Source organism: Grus americana, chromosome Z (assembly GCF_028858705.1).
Source record: "Grus americana isolate bGruAme1 chromosome Z, bGruAme1.mat, whole genome shotgun sequence".
In the NCBI taxonomy this organism is placed as follows: Eukaryota; Metazoa; Chordata; class Aves; order Gruiformes; family Gruidae; genus Grus; species Grus americana.
The window spans coordinates 46,439,015-46,460,555 of record NC_072891.1 but is presented as its reverse complement, the minus strand read 5'-3'; the positions used below and the strand labels follow the sequence as shown (position 1 = coordinate 46,460,555).

Sequence of the window (21,541 nt, the reverse complement as noted above, 5' to 3'; positions counted from 1 at the left end):
GTTCACATATCTGCATCTATAAACCCAGGTATGTTGAAATCACATTCCCTGGCACACTCATCTCTTCAAATCATCACTTCTCCTAAATATGAATGTCTGTGTTGCTTGCGCTCCACAGTTTTTTTTTACTTCTTTCTATTTCTTAATAAGCATTTGAAAGCCTAAGAAGCTTACGCAGGGTAACACCTGTTGTCAAAAAACAGGCCATATTTATCAAGCCACAATGAAGGTAAATTTGGGTGATAAACGTAGAATTCCATCTTGTGGGTTTCTCACACTATAAGCTGGCATCCACTCAGAAGGACAGCTACTTTTGCTTTAATAAGCAAAAGAGAGGAGGAGAAGTTACAGGACATAGAAGGAAATTGAGACTAAGAAAAATTAATTCTACAATTATCCTCCCTCAAATATTATCTCCCCCACCAATGGTTTCATCTGTACTGTAAAATATATATATATATATATATATATATATATAAAAATTGACACCACATCTCCCAGTAAAAAGCACTCTGGGCAATTAGGAGAAGTCAAATCTCCTCTTCAATCAGAAAAGTGGCCACTTGGAAAGAGATCTTGAGGATGAATGACTAAGGCCTGTTTCAGCAAAGCATTTAAATATATGAGTAGCTTCACTGAATTCGTCAGAAGTACAGCCAAAACAGAGAGATCTATCGAATTTAAAGAAAACCAAGACAGCCGTAGTTACTGCAGAACTGGCACTGAGCTGGTCATCTTTTCTTTGAAATAAACAGGATCTCGAGCATGGAAACATTTAACACTCTCTAGCTTTATTTCATTTCCTTTTGCAATACGGATGAGAGAACATAAGCAAGACTCTCATCAGTCTTCCAAGCTAAGTCCTAAGCCCCTTTTTTGCTCAGGTATTTGTGTTAGAAGTGAAGAAGGAAAACAACTGTAAGGCAAATTCATTACATGGGTGTTCAGCACATTTGGAGCATGTGAACTGAAGACTACATAGGACATAGTTCATAAAACCATAACATTAAATTCTGTGAGAAGCAAAAGTCATGAAATCCAATTTCTTAGGAACTTGTGTCTCATGACCGAACTGTCTCATAGGCTCAAAGTGTCAACAAAAATGTTTCCCGTGGCTGGCACAGTTGTGCATCTGTTAGGATTCCCCAAAATGATAAAGCTCACACTTCTGCCTTGCCCTTATGTGAGCTTTCCCCACAGCACCTCGTAGAGGAACACGGCAGATTTAGAGCACTAACAAGCTGCATTGAAAATGCCTAATGGCTGCCTAAATTGAAGGCAGAAAAGGGAGAAAGACAAGTACAGAACAACATAATTACCTAAAGTTTGTTTTCCATCAGTGATTTTTTTCTGGATAACAATAAAATCTCTTCTTGAAAAATGATTGTTAAATAGAACACAGTTATAGCACAGGAGAACAACATTATTGTACCTTCTTTACTAAGCAAATTGGCATTAGCAATCATTTGTGAATCAAAACTATGGCAAATTTAAGTATCAATACCTTGTGCTTCAAGAATGCTGTTCAGATATGGAGAGTGCCTAGGTGGGGTTCAATGCAGGGTAAGAACTTAGCTTAATAATACAAAGAGAAAAGGAAAATATTTTCTGTTCACTCATCCATAGTGAGACTGCAGTCCCAATCACATTATAGATATTAGACAGCTTGTGTTTTATATTTCATCTGATCAAACATATTTTCTGTATTTTTATAGCATATATAGATATCTATCTATATAGCATAAATATCCATGCTAATGTTGAAATACTGTAGTCTAGTTTCAAATGTTGGTATAGGTTTCACAAAACCTGTAAGGAAAGTGTCTGATGAGAGGAACTAGACAACTGTGAGTAGTCACTTAATTCGTGCCCACAAGAAAAGTAACAGAAGAAAATATATGCAGCACAGACCAAATGAGTATAGCACAACTTACATACCTTTAACAATTCAATCCTGTCTGTTTAATTAGAGCAACAAAGAATGTATTTGCTACTTTCCTGCTCTAAAAGAGCTCCTTGGGGGGCTGGAAGGGGAGGAGAGGATGACAGTATTGTCAGTTGTGCCTGTGACTACTTTTAGTACTATGGCCATCAAAAAGCAGATTAAGAACTACCAAAACCTTTTTAACTGTTCTTGTAAAAGCCTTTGCCTTCTGTGCTCATATATTTCTTTAAATAATGACCTCTACACTTACAGACTCCTATACATGTGCTTTTACTATACAGTATGTGAACATAATCTAAACTGAAAAAAGACACAGAATGAGGACAATAGCTAAAACTGGTCATCAAAAAACTGTGAAGCCTACTTCTGTCAATGCGTAATAAATGTAAGACTGAAATAAAACACATGTAAGACTGAAATAAAGCACACATTTGAGCCAGCAGACCATTAAACCTCCTTTGGAGTCATTACAGTCAATCACATCAAGAACAACTTAGGGACATTTAAATCAAATGGATTATTCAGCTGCCATGCACAAATGTATACTCTCAACTAATAAAAAATCCATAGGAAATTCTGTAGAAGAAAACTTATGGAGTGTTTGAATGCAGCGTACCACTTTTTTCCAAATGTAGTAAGTTGCTCCAGTTGCAAATGCCCTGAAAGGGACAGCCTTCTTTCTGCTCCCAAAACTCACTACATCACTGCTCAGAATTCACCGCATAAACACTGGTGGGGGCAGACATTTGAGAAGTATTAAAATCGACCAAATGCTTTTTCTTTTTCTGTTATTTTGGAAAGAACAAAACTGTTCTCATATTTTCCATTTCCTGTTTTAGTAGAGACAAAAGGTATTTGTAAGCTAAGGCGAAAAGGAGCACATTTCAACCACCGAAAATAGGGCTTTATTAACTAGAAGCAACAGCAGACTGAAAAGTTAGTGACATCAGCAGGTCCCACTAATTAATCTTGTTGTATGGTATGATAACATGCACAAACATCACCTCATTAAAATACCTCCAATGAGACTGATTAGCCAAATAGTGCTCCATCACAGGCTTATAACTAATTCTTCCTTAAAAAAAAAAATCAAAAGAAAAAAAATGCCACTCCACTAAAACTGCCTTTTTCTTTCCTGCACAAACCTTGTGTTTTACATTAAAGGGACCTTAATCTTTCACTGCACAGGATGGTTGCTGGCTTGGACCACTATAATTAACAGTGATGTAATTATCTGTAAACTTTAAACTATTTCAACACATGGCAACGCTGGCCTGAGTCCTCCTAACTTAGAAACAGTCATCTCAGAGTCTGAAAGGGAGCGGGTGCATCATCATACGCGTGGTGATAAGTTGCTTCATTGATCTAAAAATGTGGCCTGAATGCAGCCTGATAGGAACACTCACCCTTTGGCAACATAATAACAATATGCACCTAGGAGACTCAATGTGAAATACGCTATGCAACAACACTCCCTTGCTCATAGAGATGGGTGCTGTTAAAAAGGAAGCTCAGATCCTGACACAACACTACTGCAAATAAGACACAGCTGATACGGAGGTCAGAACTGGACTAGTTTTTCAGAAATTATTACTACAGGTAAGCCAAAAATTCCACTCGAATTTTTTATATTTTTTTTTTTTTTCACATAGACATAGTATTTTCTTGTTCTAGTAAATGTTTCCTAAGTGAACTTTGGAGCAGCACTATTCTAAAAAATAACCTTTTTTTTAGCTGTACAATTACAGTTTCCTAACAATCCATAAATACAGGTATTTTTATGGAGATGGAAAACTAAATGCTGAAAATACTTAGTTTTAATTGCCTAAAATTATATTCATATGTATTCCAGGAAAAGTTTTTTAAATGACAGGCTCTATTTCTTGGATGGCTTAACAACATTTAATGCAATTCCCTCTTGTACATGAAATGGGTATAAAATTTTCCATCCGAATCCCTGCTGGCCAAAGGAATTAAATGTTATCTGTAATCAGTGAAGGCCAGCAAATACATTCACAGCGTTCCGAGAAAGTTCTGAGAGATTAACAGAATTTGGAAAGGTAAGATACGGCAAGTGACTCCAGTGAACGCTGAAGAACGCTTTAGGATTTCTTACTGTGTTTCTTTTAGCTGCTAAGCATCATACAGTGCACAAGCTCAAGCGATGTATTTCAGGTTTGATCCTTGCTTTGATTCTCAGTTTGGTGGATTCCAGTAAAAACATTCATTTTGAGAAACAAAAAATACATGGTAATTAAAGTTTTAAAGTAGTATTAATGCATTATATGTTAATATTCCTTTATCTCAATTAGCAGAAGCACATCATCCTGAATAAATTCCCTAGTTAAATAAAAGCTTTCTTTTACCACACTGTATTTTCTTCTCTCTACCTATTTTTTGCTAGACTTCAAAACTTTTCCTACTGGAAGTATAACACCACTACTCATTTTAAAGAATTATGAGATTTGTTTCTTGTATTTCAGTTACACTGGTGAATTTGTCGTTAAAGGACAAAAGAGTTATAGCATTTAGCATTAGTCATACATATCACAACTGTTTTGTTTTTTTTATTTTTTTATTAGAAACTTAACAGCTATTTCAACAAAGTCATTTTTGCTCAGGTTATTAACAGTGCTCAAATACTGACAATTGTAAATCTCTGGAGTGAGAAGAATGGCCAAGATCAACAACCAATAGGAAAAAAATCAAAGACAATCACATTTTTAATAAACTAGCAGACACACTTCAAACACATGAAAACAGTATTTCTGAGAGAGTAGCAGAAATTATTCTGGAAAAGTTGAATTATTCCTCAAAGTTTCAGTATAGAATCAAACTAAAACTGAAACAGACAGATGCAATTTTGATAATTTGCACAAATCATCTTCCTTACCGTGTGTATATATATACACACACACACACACACACATATTTCAATGCTCTCCCTAACTATTGTGTAGTCTTGGCATCTCATCCTATGACACTTCTACCACTGGAATACTTTCAAAGCAGCTTATAACATTGAAATTCATGTAAAAGTGAGTTAGTCTCCTAATAAAAAGGTATGTTTCCCCTCAAATTCCACAGTGGATACAGATTGCATGCTTACAATTCCACTAGTCTGATTGAAAGACTGTTTTCTTCTGCCTGACACTCCATACTGGCATGGATAATGGAATCTGTTTTCAAGCAGGCGCAGTCCAGTATAACAACAAAAATAATAACATATATAATTTCTATCACACTCTTCATAATAACACTAATTTTAACCAACCAATTCTTTCCAAGCTCACTTCTACCTTCTCAAATTTTCTCACATAAACAACATTGTGTATCAATACACATACTGATCACTAGATGTGCTGACCAGCTCAACGACAAGATGAAGAGACAGCGTAAGATTAAATGATGAGTAAAGAATGTATGAGAACAGGAAGGATGACAAAAGCAGAAATGCAAGGGTTGGGCGGGATTAAACTTGTGTATGTGCGTGCACCCATAAGAAGAGTATCTAGAAGGTACTATAGAGAGAAAACAAGGTGAGCGGAAGGTAACTTATGAAACAGACTAAATGACTGAAATAAAGAGAAACTAATGTACAGTACTGAAGGTGACCAAAGGAGACGAAGAAGAACAGAGAAAGAGGGGTGAAAAAGAAGCAGGAAAGGAAAAAATTGCAATAAAAGCCAGTAAGAAAAAATAAAATACTTCAGACAGAGCAGCAAAAAGGTTTGAAAGGAAAAAAGCACTCAACGAAAGGAAAAAAAAAAAAAGAGAGAGAAGAGCAAAAAAACAAGAACCCTTAGTTACTTGACTCTCACCCATGGAATTTGTCATACTGCTTTAATCCATCATGTGTGGGTCCACACTGGAGAGCAGCACCACACCTTTATACGCAAGCTTCCCCACTGCTTCATATGCCTCTGGGGCGCAGTTAACGCTACCAGTCACAGAGTTCTTATCCAGCACATGGTATCTTCAAATGTTCTTTAAACACATATACGTGTATGTAAAGTCAGCTTCTACAAACTTAACGGTTTAGAAGGCAACTTTTTTCAGGAAGCAATTCCCCGGCAGTTGACAGCAACCTTTCCTCCACAATTCTGTTTCACTTACTCCATACAGAGTTATCTCTCTGTCCTAGATTTTGTACTTGGATGCAGAAGCAGTTGCTTTGATTTGGCGGTGTCTCAGTATAGCAAAGTCATCCATCTTGTATTAGAAATAGGACTTCCTATCACAAAGGAAAAAAATGATAGAGGAAAATCGGACAGCACAGGCACATGAAAGTTTAGAAGCTACATTTAATAAGTTAGTGCTCGTTTCAAAAGGATAAGCAAGATCAATGCAAAGCTCAGTTTTCTAGATGTAGCAAAATACGTCAGTATCCTTATTTTAATTACACTGTTGATATGAGCTGCTACAAGCTCTCTGACTTCTCTGGTTTTATTTCTGCCTCTGCTACTTTCTTCAAGAGTGCCTTACTTTTCCATTACGTGCTTTTTTCTTTCTTTTTTTCTTGTTTACCCCCAAAGAAGTACTTAAACTGCTGTATGATGCCATTTCTGGAACCAATACAGACACAGCTAAAAAGCAACAATTCTAGTGGAACAGAAGTTAGCACCATCCACACTGACTGGTAAGTCCACGCTGGAAACCTGGTTGTAACCAATTCTGAAACCAAGTAATACAATAAAGCCTTGCCAGCACCAGGAAGGTCCCTCACCCTTTTTCTGTTCTCTCACCTCTAACTGCATTGGGAAAGTCACCACTGCAATGACCAAACTTCTAAGGAACATGAAGAATCCCAGCCCCAGTGCCTAGTCAATGGTTTCACTATCAAATGTAAGGTTATTGTTATGCCTTTTCCTTCCCTGCCAATGCAATGCTGTGAATCTGCACTAAATCTCCAAGAATTATTAATACTTATGGATATTAGAAGACAATGTATATTCTTGCCTTCAATTTTAATTCACATTTCCACTTACTCAAGAATTACTGTTTAAAAAACCCAGTAAGCATATCGTAGGTTTACACATTAGGTTTTGCATTTCTAACACAGCAAGCCTACATGCTGAAGTTCTCTCTCACAAACCTTGGAGCAGTAGGAGGAGAACAACCCCCCCCCAACAAAAATGGAATTTTATCGGTACGAAGGAGTTTTGCACTGAGGAAGCTTTCTCCTATAAAAAGAGAAGAAGAGGGGTGTGACAGCATAAGGTACCTTTAAGTCTACTGTTAAGATGTGGCAAGGGACCTACTTCGTACCATTTAAAAATTACTTCAAAACGTATGCAGACCGTAGCTCGTACCAGGTCTATTTGTACTGTCAATGCATTTTGCTCACAAACTCACATGATGATACATTTTTAACTTAAAAAATTCTTCTTCATCGTAACATAAAATGGTTGTAAACACAAATGCTACACATTCACGCAAACAAATATTCACTTATGGAATAGACAGAAATGGAATTATTTAGTGCAACTGTTCATCTTATCTCTGTTTAGATCATGTCATTCTAAAGTAAAACAACACAGAATAACTTTCCTAAACAATGTATACCAGTTACAAAATAAAAGAAGTAGTTAATTAAAGGATGCTATTTGGTATTTTTTTAACTCACCACGGAGCTGGTAAATTACCCACACACAACAATGTACTTTGTGGACATTTGTCATATACTGCAATGCCCATACTAAGGCAACACATCCCAGGAATTGGCAGCCATGCTATCAGCAAGAATTTGGCTACAGAAACAGCAATGATTCATCATGCATTCTAGAAGCACTGTCGGAACAGCAAAACAACACACTGCTAATTTAATCCTTTAAAGGTAACAAGGTTTAAAAAAATAATTATAAATCTGTCTGTAAAAACAAAGCAAGCAAAAAACCCCATTGTTTTAATAATGCATTTGGAAATGCATCTTTATTCACATTTTTTTTCTTCAGAGGACAGAAAACAGCTATTTAGTAAAGGTGTCAGCTAATGACTTACCTCTCTACATTGTGATTTAAATGGTCAACTCAACATTATAGAACAGAACTTTCACAATAGCTAAATGAAAAATCATTGGTTTGAAAATAGTTTAATTTAGGTTGTATTCAGTTTAAAAAATCCTCTCTAGTAATTGCAAAAATAACCATCCAGATGCAATATAGGTTTCAGTGAATGAAAATGTAAGTAGATGATTTTCAAACTCACCCTCTGAATGAAGAGCCAACAGCACAGTCAGAACATTTGTTTCAACGTACGCATCACATCTATTATTGTCCCAATATCCACCATTAAAACTGTTTCTCAGCTACTAGTATCTGAAAATTTGCAAATAGTGGTGCAGGTCCTGTCAAAAGCTCTGAAGTGCTATTGATTTCTCTGGTGAAAGCACTCTTCTGTTTCTTCCTCAGAATGTTCTAGTTAAATACAAATATAGGGAAATTCTGTCTCCTAAATTACAGGCATCTGAAAAGATTATTAATTTCTTTCCATTGTAATTACATAGTGACACTGAAACTTTATCAGTAACACCATTTTACTATTACCTTGTCGAAGAAGCTAAAGAACGTCTCTACAGATTTAAGCGAGTGTCATCGGAAAGCATTTTGGATGTGCTGCCTTTTGTCCCGTTACACAAATGCACATCATGAATCCTTACCTTTTGGAAATCGACTTCAATCTGCTTTCTTTTCTTTTTGCCACTTTTTCTGATCTTCTGGTTTGTCTGAATCCATTTTGTGACCTGGAGTTCAAAACCATAGTGCTTTTTTAGGAAGAAGATGTGACCTGAGTGCAGCTATTCAGCATTAGTAAGAAGCTATAAACAGACTCAAGACAATTTTTCCATTGCTTCACTGGAAAGAGGAAAAGCACTTTTCCCATCTAGAATGACATGGTCTTAGGTAATTTGGTTAGTTACTTGTGCACGGTCAAAGTGCGAGGTGGTGTTCTGCATCTTAGAGCTTTCAGTTTAAGGGGTTTTTTGCATAAAGAACGTGTTTGATGCCAGACCAGGTTGCCAAATGGAAAGTTATCGTTTCAGTGTGCACAAATCCTGAGGAAAATCTCTGTGCTTTATCCCTTACACCTTCTATTTCAAGTAAGAAATTCATTTCCAGCCACCCACTCAAATGTTGTTCCAGACTACCAATGCCAAATTTAGATGGTAGGGTTGTTATTATTTAATAAAGTAATAACACTTGGGTTTCTTTCCCCCATACAAATATTTTTATTCCTAATATGAAAGCAATTATTTTTTTCAAAAGCAAAAGCGTGGCAGGGGTGGGGAGGGGGTCAGGTGGAAAACTCAAGGAGCAGATTTGCAAGGGAAAGAAGCGGGGGGCAATGCAACAGCTGTGAAAGGTTTCCTCCTCACCTCGCCGCTCACTTGCTGGACGAGATGACATTCCTTCCAAGTCTCACCCTCCTCCAGCAAAGGCTACATGAGGGAGAAAGCGCACGTTGAGGCGGGCTTGCCCGTGGAGTACCCCCGATGCGCTCCGCTCCGCTTCCCCAGGGGCCTCGGGACGGGACGGGACGCGCTGCGGGAAGCCCGGTCCGCCCCCCCGCCGCTGCCACCCCCGGCCCGGCCCCAGTGTCACCCGGAGCCGCGCCCGCCCCGTCCCGTCCCGCCGTTCCCAGCCTCGGTAGCGGCACTCCGCAGCCCTCGGTAGGAAATGAAACACCTCCGCGGGGTCCCCCGCCCCCGTGCTCCGGCCCCCGGAGCCCCGCGGAGAGGAGGAGCCTGCCTTAAAGACGTAAGGGCCGACCGGCTGCGGGGCGGCCCCGCCGGGGTTTCCGCGCCTCCCCCGGCCCTGTCCGGCCCGGCCAGAGCGCCGCGCCTGAAGGACGGGCAGCGGTGCCCCTCCTGGCAGCCCCGGCAGCGGGCACAGGCTGCAGGCACGGCACGGCGCGGCTTCCCGCGCCCCGGAGGAGCGGAGCCCAGCCCAGCCCAGCCGCGGGGGACCCGCCGGCCGTGCAGCCGCCGAGCCGCACTCCCTCCAACACCCTCGCCGAAGGGACGGCCCTTCCTAACCGCTGCATGCACGCTCGTCACGGGTTTACAGACTAATTCTCAGAGAGACGCTCTCCCGTTAAGCCCCTCTCTACGCAAGAGGCTTCCCTGTTAACCTTCCTATGGAGACCCTCTGTCACAGGTCTTCACAGACAGAGGAATGGCCTAATGGGGCTAGTTCAGGAGAGAAAGCGTCATCACCGTTAAGTGCTTCAAGATTTCCCCAGTACTTGCTTGACATCTAAAGAATCCAGCTATTAAATAGCTTTGGAGGGTCTGAAATGGATTTTAAAAGCAAGACGCAAAGCAGCTTTTTACTCGTATTACAGCACAGCAAGCACTTTACTGAGCCCTCAGTGAAATCCTTTATTCAACGCAAAACTGCAAGCAGGTGATTAAATTTAGGCATGGCACTTCAACAGATGGGTCTGTGGCCTTTGATGAGGATATTCAAACTCCACCATGATGGGAGAGACCCAAGTAATGTCAGCCGTGCAAAATCTGAATACTAGAAGTTCTTAAGTTAGGATTTCATTAAGTAAGTGCTTTGTGTTTAGCATTTAAAATGAGAGACAATAAAGGATAGACTGCATCACACTTGGTATAGTTAAAATGATACTAATAAGGTATTTTCAGTATTGTAAAAATCATTTATACTCTGTGCTAAATATGACAATACCCTGAAAGCTTCAAAAGAAAAGCTATGCTCTTGTAAAAGAATAAAAGTGTAAAAGAATAAAAGCATGTGTTTGAGCAAACCCTCCCATGTATAGAATTAGGTGGACTTTGCAAACAGGTTTAAGTAAATAAATGTAGGTCCAATTAGTGCATACTAAATCTTGACAGTATCCCTTTAACTTTATCACTTAAAAAAAACAAACCTCCCTCCTGCCCTTTTTGTTTTACTGCCACATCCTTCTTTCAACATCAAAAGCTTTAGATCAAAGCCAAGATCAAACTCAATGCTTTAAATAGAAGCAATTTCACTATGAAGCACTACACAAAGAAGAAATTTTTAATAGAGATATCACAGCAGAAAATCTTACTATAGATTTTTATTTCACACTCACAACAGGTCTACTTAAAACCTGTATCAACAACATATTTTTATTTTGTGAAGTCACAAAAGATTTTCTACTAAATGGTAATTCTGAAAGCTCCTGTAAGTTGACTCTTGAACTGTGTGCATTTGAATGAAGAAAGAAGAACAGAGCATAGTTCAAAGAGAATGAATAAGAATATGAACAAAAAATTATGTTAATGGTAAACACAAATTAATGCAACTACCTAAACAATATCATCTAACAGACTAGCTTGTGCATTCCCATAGAAGTCATAGGAAAGACTGAGTCACAGAAACAATGAAACAGATCTATACTTTAAATCCTTTAAAGAATTACATTTCCTCTCCTGTCAAATGTTTGCAGAAAACTAGGGGGAAAAAGTTACGCAAGACATTGATTTTCAGACCTGCAGACCCTGAGGCCTATTTGGGATGAAAATCCCTGAATACACAAACACACTGTGTGTTAAAACTCAGAGGTAGCTCCTGTTTTCCTGTTAGTGGCTGCACAGCAGTGGAGGAAATTCAACAGGAATTGTTATCGACTTTTTATAATGGTAATATACCTTCTGGAGCCAACACCTGGGGTTCCCTGGTGCTGGCTGCTGTGCACATCATAACTTGAACACTACTCTACTGTACAATGATTGCATTACAGCATAAGATAAGAGCCAACATGCCAATACAGACAGCCCGCAGAGGAAAGAAAGCAATGAGAAAAACAGGGTGAGCCTAACAAGCCCTGGTCACAGCACACCGGCTGTGCAGTCAACCGTTAACTCTACTTACTGATGCTTCACGACCAGACTCGGAAATTTTGCTGGGAAAATTGGGAACGGGGGAGAGAGGAGGGGAGAGAGAGAGGGGGAAGAGGAAAAGAGGAGCAGAGGAGGGAAAAAGAGGGAGGGAGGGGGGAAAAGATGTTTTTAAGAACATTAGGTCTCCTAGTGTATTCTTCTATACTCCAAAAGGAAGGAGCTTACTTATAACAGGGTCGTGGCACACCCAGCTTAAAGGGAGAATGACTGCGTCGCCCTCCATCAACAGTCCTGTTTGCTGACACTGACTATCATACTTGAATCCCTTCACAACAGAAGTTAAGAGATTAGTCCATCCTCCATGTCCTTCTTTACTTGGGAAGACTTTCTTTCAGAGACTGCTAATGGAGCTGTCCTATGTAACACTTACATTGCGAACAAGCATTTATACATGTCAAAGCATGCTAGGATCCTTCACTCTTGCAGCAGCAGGATTAAATACAACTGAATTTTGAAATAGGGGGGCGGAGGTAGCACTTTCTACCAATTGGGTGAAGACAGGCCCAATATCCTGGTAAATAACTTAGGCAATGATTTACACCAGCTATTCTTCAAGTCAGAAGCATACAATGAACTTTCAGGATTGTACATAGCCTAGAAAACAATGGGATATTTGTGCAACAGACAACTGTTTCATTTTAAATTGAAACAGAAACTGGTTTTAAATTGTTCAGGCTGTGACGGCTACTAATGACATTTCATAACTCAATGAAAAATTATAATCATGCACTTTTCCTCTGCATAAGTTGTCTATAACTTCAGCTGGCCTGTGCTATTCTAATGCTAAAACAGTCAATATTGATAAACTAAGAAGGTTGTTTTGTCTAAGGTGACCACCTAATTAGTGCCGTTTTGCTTGCTTCACCAGTCTACAAATTGCAATTTTGTACCTTTCTACACCTTCCCATGTCACATAAAAGAAAAAATTGACTCTCCCTCATTTCATTCTATGGTACTAGAATGATACTGCCTACTTTTTAAGGCTGATGCCACCACCTCTGTGATACCAGTGAGGGACAGTTTAAAGGAACTATGATAAAATGCAAGATACGTAACTGTTTTCCTACCACACAGAAGATTTATAGGGGAAAAAAAGAACGCCTGTTTAAGTTGGAAAATTAACTTATTTGGAAACTGAGAATACTCAGAACAGTTTGGGTGACCTGGAAACTGCTTCAATAAAAATCTTTTGTAAAAAGGTTCAGAAAATTAAAATAGGGGAAAGTATTATCCAGTAGCTCACAAGATGATTAATAATGGCTTGAAACATTTTACTGTATTCCCCAAGGCCAACAATTGCAAGGATTTTAAAACACTACTGTTATCAGATTTTGGCAGAGAGACGAAGGAGGCAGCTGGCTGGTGCACCCGCATTGCAAGAAGCAGTGTATCAGTGGCAGATCACAACTACTGAGAAAGAAATGCTGCCCAGAATGTGCTCCTGTAAGAAAAGCAAGTCCTGCAACTGATTTTGTGCAGTTTTTATGGGGACAGCTTTATTCACTGAAAAGGAAAATCAAGTTGTTCTGATATTATCTGTATTTTAGGAGAGATGGTCATTTATATTGATATAATAAATTCAAATGTTCTAATTCCTCCAAGAGTGTCTGTGGTGGTGTAAACATGCTCTTTTCAGATCAGCATGCAGTGTCTGATATTCTTCAATGTAACACTCCTACGGAGACACTATGTTCAAGGCAAACTTGCCCTTCCTGAAAATATGTCTACCTCCAAGGGACAAAAACCTGTTGAAACAGTAACTTTGAGGATGTACTTTCAGTTCACTGCAACATGACTTTCAAATATGGTGTCAGGAATGTTTTTTTCACAGGGGTAATGAAAATACATCCTTTGTATCCACATTAGCAACCCTGCCTTGTGGAGAAAGTTCCTGGGTAAAGACCAATCACTGTACTCACCTATTTAGTCCAAGATCAGATTCATAATCTGATAAAGAATGTATCTCAGACCACAGGATCTCCAAATAATATGCTTATTACTTATTACTATTACTAAATAATAGTATGTAACATATAATGATATATGATTTATGTATCATATTGCATTATATTAATCTATATTATAATAATATTTAAAGACTGCTAAAATGCTGGGGTTTTTTTCTGTCCTGATTTCACCAGGTGCTAGTACTACTATACAAGTGCCTCTCTGTAGCAATTGGAAAAGTAGATTATTGTTTTTATATTTAGGACTTTTCTGCTGAGAAGTATTTGCATGTGCTGTGAACTTCCAACACTGTCCAGACTGCAAATGACAGCACCTTCCTCTACAAGTAGCAAGATAATATTTAAAAGATCACAGAATCATAGAACCATAGAATCATTTAGGTTGGAAAAGACCTTTAAGATCATTGAGTGTAACCATTAACCCACCACTGCCAAGTCCACCACTAAATCATGTCCCTAAGCATCACATCTACACGTCTTTTAAATACCTCCAGGGACGGTGACTCAACCACTTCCCTGGGCAGCCGGTCCCAATGCTTGACAACCCTTTCAGTGAATATAAAAGATACAACACTTTTAATACAATCAGATATGGAAATAAGACCTCACATTTCAGGTTGGCCCTGCACTCTGTCAATTTAAAAGTAATTTGAATCCAGACATTTTGAACCCAGAGGACAAAGACTAGGGTCAAGTTTCTTTGACATAAGAGAATCCTCTAGAAAATTCACTTTGGCTCCATCCAGCGCCAAGATCTTGGTAGGCAGTGGATAGTTGCTGGCTGGCCAAACTACACAGGACTTTGAAAGCCCTTTGTTGTGGTTTTTTTTGTTTGTTTGGTGTGGGGTTTTTTGTTTGGGTTTGTTTTTTTTTTTAATTACAGAGAAAACCAAAGAAAAACATGCTTGAACATGGATACTGGACAGTCCTGCACCACTGATGTGACAAGCAGTGTTTTTCTTCCTTTTCCAGTACAAAGAGACTCAAAGAAAATGAGGCAGACTTTATTTCTTGAAGAAATAAAGTACATCTTTCAGAGGTACTGACCTCTGAGTCTTACTGATCCCCTGAAGCAATCAAAAATCCTTCCAACTGCTCTACTAAAGAAACATATTCAAGGCAAAAATCCATTAGCCCTTTGGCCATGAAACACTGTTAGCCCATATGCTAAGGATAATAACTGTAAACTGAACCATGACCTTTACTGCTCATTTTTCTATTTACCAATAGCTTTGTCAGCCAATAGACTTTTCAAACCTATCTTTCTCCGGACATCTTTTTGGCCTTTAAATTTCACTGTGGGCTGAGAAGTAAGTAGACAGAATAGTTAAAGCATCCTGGAAAAACATCCCTTTCTTATGGAGATGGCATGAGATTTCGAAGAATCACTTATTTCCTCCATGATTAAACAGAAAGTGAACATCGTATACATCTTCAGTCTGATTATGAAGCACTGCTAAATGAAAAGAGGATGACCAAAGGTAATATCAACTGGGAAAGATCTTGACATTGCTTGTATCAACTTTTGTGGAAGACTGCAAACTGATGCAGATGGAACAAAGACCATTACACAAATTTTGTTACCATCTACTCTCTAGAAGTACTTCAACAGCTCAGTATTTTCCAGAATGTGTAAAAAAAGCATTGGTCTCAAAAGCAAGAGCTTCCATCCCCAACTCCAGCCAGTTGGGAACTCAACGGCAGGATCTGAACCCTCAGGATCACTTTGAGTTTCTCACTGGACCACTGCATGTATCAGCGGGTCACAGTTCTTTGGGTCAGCATTATAGACAGCTACATGGACTTCAGATACATGGTTTGTGTTTATGCACGTACATGAAATACATCTTCCCCACATATTCATTTCTTCCAATCACAAACATGTCTTTCTAAAAGCCTAGAAAACAGGGAAATTTTCCAGGAAGTAAAATATGTGTTTCTTTTAAAAACCCTAGACCACTGTGGAGGGAAGGTAGCAACTTGTTCCTGTCACATACAATTTTCACTTCAGCTTCATGCCCAAGTCGCTATCTTCCTGTACTAAAAAGTTCTCAAATATCATTTCCTAAAGTAGCATTTGACTTAATATTGTTTCATATCCTGTGTCCAATGCACTAAAACTACTTATAAGAGACTCCAAACGAGAAATTTCAGCCATTCCGAAGGCTACTCTTTCCTAATTAATACAAAAAATGTTTTCTTGCAAGGTAGCAGCAAAAGTATTTTAAACCTCTATGGATTGTTTCCATTGGGTAAAGAAAACAATGGGCAGGCTAAAAATTAATTGGTTGGTAACTTCTGTGCTTTTCTTAGGATATTTTTACAAGCAATGGATTAAAACCAATGTTTATTGCTATGCAAGCCCAGCTGTGTCCTTATTAGGCAAGTCTCAGTTCAACATTTCTGTGTAAAAGAGGACCTGTCCTCCCTCTCTTTGCTATGTTTCCACCCCCTGCACATGTAGGTGGGAGAGTGGGAGCTTGGGAATGCGAACTTGATCCAGCATTGATCAGCCAGGCAGCAAACTCTTATTGTTCTTTAGATACCAAACATAACTCCTTTCTAGTAGGGATAAGCTCAGTCATTCTGCACATAACACAGCTTTTTGTCTTCAGCAATGCAATTAATAGGAAAAGGGAACCAGAACGACTGCTTGAGATTTATTAAATTTAAAAGAGATTCTAATGAACAAACACGTGGAATCCAGTCCATAATTATTTCAGAACTTGAACACTTGTTTCAAACACACTTCAACTTCTTGAACAAGCTATTAGTCATGCAGATTTACTATACTATCTACTACCGTATATCTGAGCTGGACACATCCAATACTGAAAGGCAGCCTGAAGAAAAACAGAAAGACGTTTGTGAAAATCTGGCTTTTGACTGGAGGGGCAAGCCAATGTCAATGTTTTAGCAGGTCATTAAACTAAATCCAGTGAAGTACCCTCCTCAGCCTTAATGCAGACTCACAGTCCTAGCTGAGAACTCAAGAGCATTTTTTTCTGAATTATTGAATTAATGGCTAAATTAAGATTCCTAAACTTCTGGTTTAAACTTCACTTTTAGAAATTAGAACAACAGAGGCACTGAAATGTTATGGCCAACACTTTAAAATCCAACATTTAACAATGAACATCTACATTCAACCTATACACCAAGTTACTCAGTGCTACGTGGGTGTCTAAACTGAGGCAAGCATTTTTTCCAATTTTAGAACGTGATCACACAATAATTTATAACAATGCTATTCTGATCTTGACTGTCTGTGGTTTTCTCCTAAAATCAGCAATCACACTCAATGCAGAAGAAACTTACCTCAAAACTATAACAATACTCTAAGCCATGCCTGAACTCTGAAATAACTTTGGGACCTTACTGACATTTAATGATGTATCATTTTATATATGCAATTTTCTTGAATTTTTGAACTATTCAACAAACAAAAATATACCAGTGTTGTATCTTGTTCATTGTATCTGAAGTACAATTTATAGGAACAGCTAAATAAATTACAAGGCCATTTTATGCCAATAACCTTCTTTAGATCAACACAGGGTCTATTAAATAATAACAGACCTTACAACTTATTTAATAGTTTGCCTCACATAAAATATCAAATTCTCCATATAAGTTGGTCTATCTAGAAAGACTTTAAGATGGATAGTCTTTATCTAAACCATCTTTCAAATAGTTAACCACATAGAGAGAAAGTCTGTCTGTACAATCTGTTTTGATTTGTTTCTTTTTATGATTCATCTGACATTTATGCATGCTACAGTACTATACAGGTTGCTGATTACATTTTTGTATTTTGCAAAATCTCATCTTCTCTTCTAAGAAAATCAGATGCAATGTTGAAAGTATAACTGCTAATTTCAGAAAAAAACCCACAGCGCTAATGATTCGTATTCAAAAACTTTTTTCTGATTGTGCCTGTTATCATTAGAGAATCCATTAATCAATTTATATTGTTGATCTATGTTCATTTAAATTTTTAAGGACTTTGGAAAGATCTTTTCATCTTGCAGTCTGCAAGCTTGCTAATATCAAAACAATACCATTTTTCTTGAGGGGAAGTGCCTATTCTTCAAAGTACGCTTTCCACGTACAAGAGTAAGTATTTATCTCAAAGCAGCAGTTAAGCTTTCTTCTGATTATTTCTCAAATATCAACTCATTAGAATTCAACTGTCAATCAGTTATATTCTCTGCACTGATGTTAAAATACACACAAAAGTCTCCATGTTCAGATTTAAAAAAAATCAAAGGGTAAGTAGCAAACTTCTGTATTTAAGCAGCAGCATGTTATTCTTGTAACTAATACTTAATACCAACTTTTAAATTAATCTAAAAGAGTCACTGTTAAACTTTATAAAATAAGTAAGAACATTATACCTCTTCATAGTCCCTTCCCAATTTTTTCCCCAAATCACAAGCTTGAATGAGATTTTCCTACTTAACAGGTCATTCTCACTGCCAGTGCTTACAAATTTACCATATCTCAACAAACAATACGGATTTCGTTTACCTTCGCAATGTTGCCATCCACCAATATGCACTTATTATGTACATCCAGACAGAAAAATTGCAAGACAAGGCATGACGCAATAAGAAATATCAAGTGTTAACAAACGCAAGCCTTAAGTTACACTTGGATCCCACAAGAGCGATTTTTCTGCTGAAAAAAATTCTAGTACCCTCTGTAAAACATGGGTGAACAACTGTTAAAGATAATTCAGAAGTTTAGTAAGAGTATTCTTTAAAAAGTATTTGAATGTAGTTGGTTTGTTAGTAATTGACCATAACTGCTACCCTGTGATGCATTCTCTTGTAGAGCTATCCCTTCATCTGTATTTTTGTCTTAGTAAAAGGAAACAGGAAATCTATAAAGTTTTTAACCGGGGCAAAAGCCAGGAACCTTCTTAACAACAAGCTGCTTTATCAGAAATCATATTGAGTACTTCAGCTGCTTCTGTAACAACCTCCTAAAATTTATGAAACCACAAAAATACGTTACTTGCATTGATTTAGAACTTTACAAATTATATTCAAGTTCAAATCTTTTAGTAGTTTTGCTTTGAGTTTCCTTTCCAATCCATTTCTTCTTCCAGTAGGGCAATCCAAGAGCCAGTCTTATACACACAAAACCAGAAATAGTGTGAATAAATGAATATTCACCACTGGAAGATTTCTTTGTATTTCCCGAAATGTAGATGATTTACAAATAACATTAGCAAATGCAGCTTAAATTACTGCTTTACCACAGTAACAAAAAGCAGTGCAGAGAGGAAAAAATATGAATTCTTTTTAAATGACAAAATTCTTAGTATTCTAACAGGAGGCTGTACTCCAATGTTCATTCCAAATTTGAAAGCATAGAGTAGTATTTTTGCAATACACACTATAAGCTGTACATACTCTAAAATACCTTTTGGCAGTACCTACTTTAATCAGGAAATCCTGTTTAAGGTAGAAGAGTGGATAAGAATGAAGCTTTAATGGGAGGATAAAGCAGCAAAAGAGACTAGGAGAAGGATACAGCAGTGGTATCACCTCTTGCAATTTTTTATAATTTTGAGGGGATGTTCGATGTATTTATCCTAGTGCCTGCAGCTATGTGATCACATAAGACTTGTAGATTACATTGAAGGATCTATTGGAAACTAAAAATCATGAAGGAGCAGGCCAACTAGTCTTTTTTTTTTCTTTTTTTTCTTTTCTCCCCTGTTTTTTTAACTCAAGGATTAATCTGGAGACCGTTTTCATCACACAAGATACCAAATGAAATACACACCCAGGGGACATTCAGGATAGCAAGTTTACCAGTATTTAATAGTATGTTATGAAACAATGCAGTTTCAGAAGCAAAAGAAAAGGTGGTGAAACTGGAATGAGTTAAAAAAAATACTTGTAGTAGTTTATGATATGCAGAGACTACCTAATGTTTATTGGTCTACTTCTCAATTAAACAATGTGCAACACAGTTCAACATGGGGAAAGATTTTAAGCATATTTTAAAAAGGTTAATTATCCAGGGTAGAATAAGAAATTCAGGTAAGAGTAAGTGGGCAATATAAAACAAAGACAAGTCTGTGCAGAAATGAGAAAATCTTCCTCAAGAAACATATGGACTTTTAGCCTTAAACTCTGATTAAACATTACACAGACTGAAAAACACAATAGAAACTGTACTTAAGAGAACAAATCATCATCAGCAAGGATGAAGTGGACTTAAGTGATTTCATAGGTGTTTTCCAGCTCTAAATGCTGGTTTATTCTTCTGATTTTACTCTTTGCCAGCTTAACGCATTGACTAAAGTCAGTGGTGTTAAGTCTTCACTACTTGCACATGATGAAAACTTGCTGTAATCCCCTGGTGAGTCACCTCTGGGACAGAAGTGCACGCTGAAGGTTGCTTGATTTGATAAAAGGTATTTTCAACAACGCGATATGCTTCACCTTATTTACCACCACCATGATGACTCCCAGAAAAAAATCGTCATGAAAGTTTGTATTTCAGATATGCTTGCTTTTCATCTCTTATGTTCCTTATTGCTTTGTGTGTGAGAAAACCTTCCTGCACAGCAAGCCTGAAGACAATCACTGTGCTGTGGCACTCTTCCATGTAAGAAAGAATTGGCCAGGCATTACCACACACCATTTTTTATAAGATTAACCTTTAATGCTTTAGAAAATACCATATTTGGAAGTGTAAATTGGCATGCAGAATTATTTTTTCATGGCAGCAGACTAAATTCTGTTTTTATTTATCAGTATGAGTTCCTTAAGTTAAGTTACTCTTGATTACTGGTGGTATATACATGAGCCTGGAAACTGGCCAATATTTAGAAAAGACCAAGTGACTTTTCCAAGAGTGAAATGGTAACAGAAATTGACAAATAATCAAGTTTCAATAGTTATAAGTTGCAAGTATAAAGGGGAATATACATGCAGTTCCCTGGACAGAGCTGGAGATAGGATTTAGGATGGCAGATGTGACAAAGCACAGGTAAAGGAGTACCGGTTCTTCAGTTAGATGGATGCCATGACGTCTGCCTGTAAAGAATACAAAACGCTAATTCCTCTACTGGAAGTAAGACGGTAAGTAACATTCCTTCAGCAGTCTGGGGAGCGGAAAGTATTTACCCTCATCCATCTTTTGCACAAGTACCCTTCCAGTGTTCTTAAGCCAGACACTGTTGTGAAGACAGTGAACTGAGGGGTGGGCTAACAACTCTGTTTTTAAGTGACCATGTTGTTATCAAATTTTAGAGAGTGCCAGTTGTGTACAGGTGATAGATTTGGATAAAGAAAATTCTTTAAAACACTTTGGTAGCTAATGCTGTAAATGAACTACAAGTGGTGCGTTTTCTTTGTAGTCAACGGATGACGTGAATTTCCAGAGCAAAACCCACCAAAACATAGAAATAAAAGATGCCACGGAAACAACCACAGCCACTATAAAATATAAAAATCCTCATACAGAAGAGATATAAAAGAACCATGTTCTGACTTGATTTTCAGAACAGACAGCATGATGTATATTTCCGAATCCCGTTACAGAGGATAGTCTCTCCAGTAACTAAGTTTCCTCTCCAAATGCAGTGAAGTCTTACATAGTATTTGTAAATTTAAAATGTTTAAATACTCAATCAAGTTATTTCTCATAGGTATCTACTAAACCACTAAGAAATGCATTTTGTCCCTCTAAGAGTAGGTGCTGCAGGATTAA

The 21,541-nt window shown here is 37.8% G+C and overlaps 1 protein-coding gene across 12 annotated transcripts in view; it reads right to left on the bottom strand.

Annotated features, from left to right (window-relative positions):
- AOPEP (aminopeptidase O (putative)) overlaps positions 1–21,541 on the bottom strand; it is a 214,066-nt gene that overhangs the window by 73,889 nt on the left and 118,636 nt on the right. For 8 of the 12 annotated variants that reach the window (XR_008574757.1, XR_008574756.1, XR_008574760.1 and 5 more), the window contains 2 exons: positions 9,321–9,383; positions 8,604–8,687 (listed from right to left, as the gene is read on the bottom strand). Coding sequence is in view for 6 of the 12 variants with exons in the window: in XM_054810922.1 (XP_054666897.1) it covers positions 8,604–8,687; positions 9,321–9,383 (147 nt within the window). In the remaining 6 variants the exon portion in view is untranslated. Of the gene's footprint in view, positions 1–4,480; positions 6,180–8,152; positions 8,263–8,603; positions 8,688–9,320; positions 9,384–20,776; positions 20,866–21,541 lie in introns of those variants that run through there. The other 4 variants (XR_008574758.1, XM_054810927.1, XR_008574759.1 and 1 more) reach the window with 4 other exon arrangements.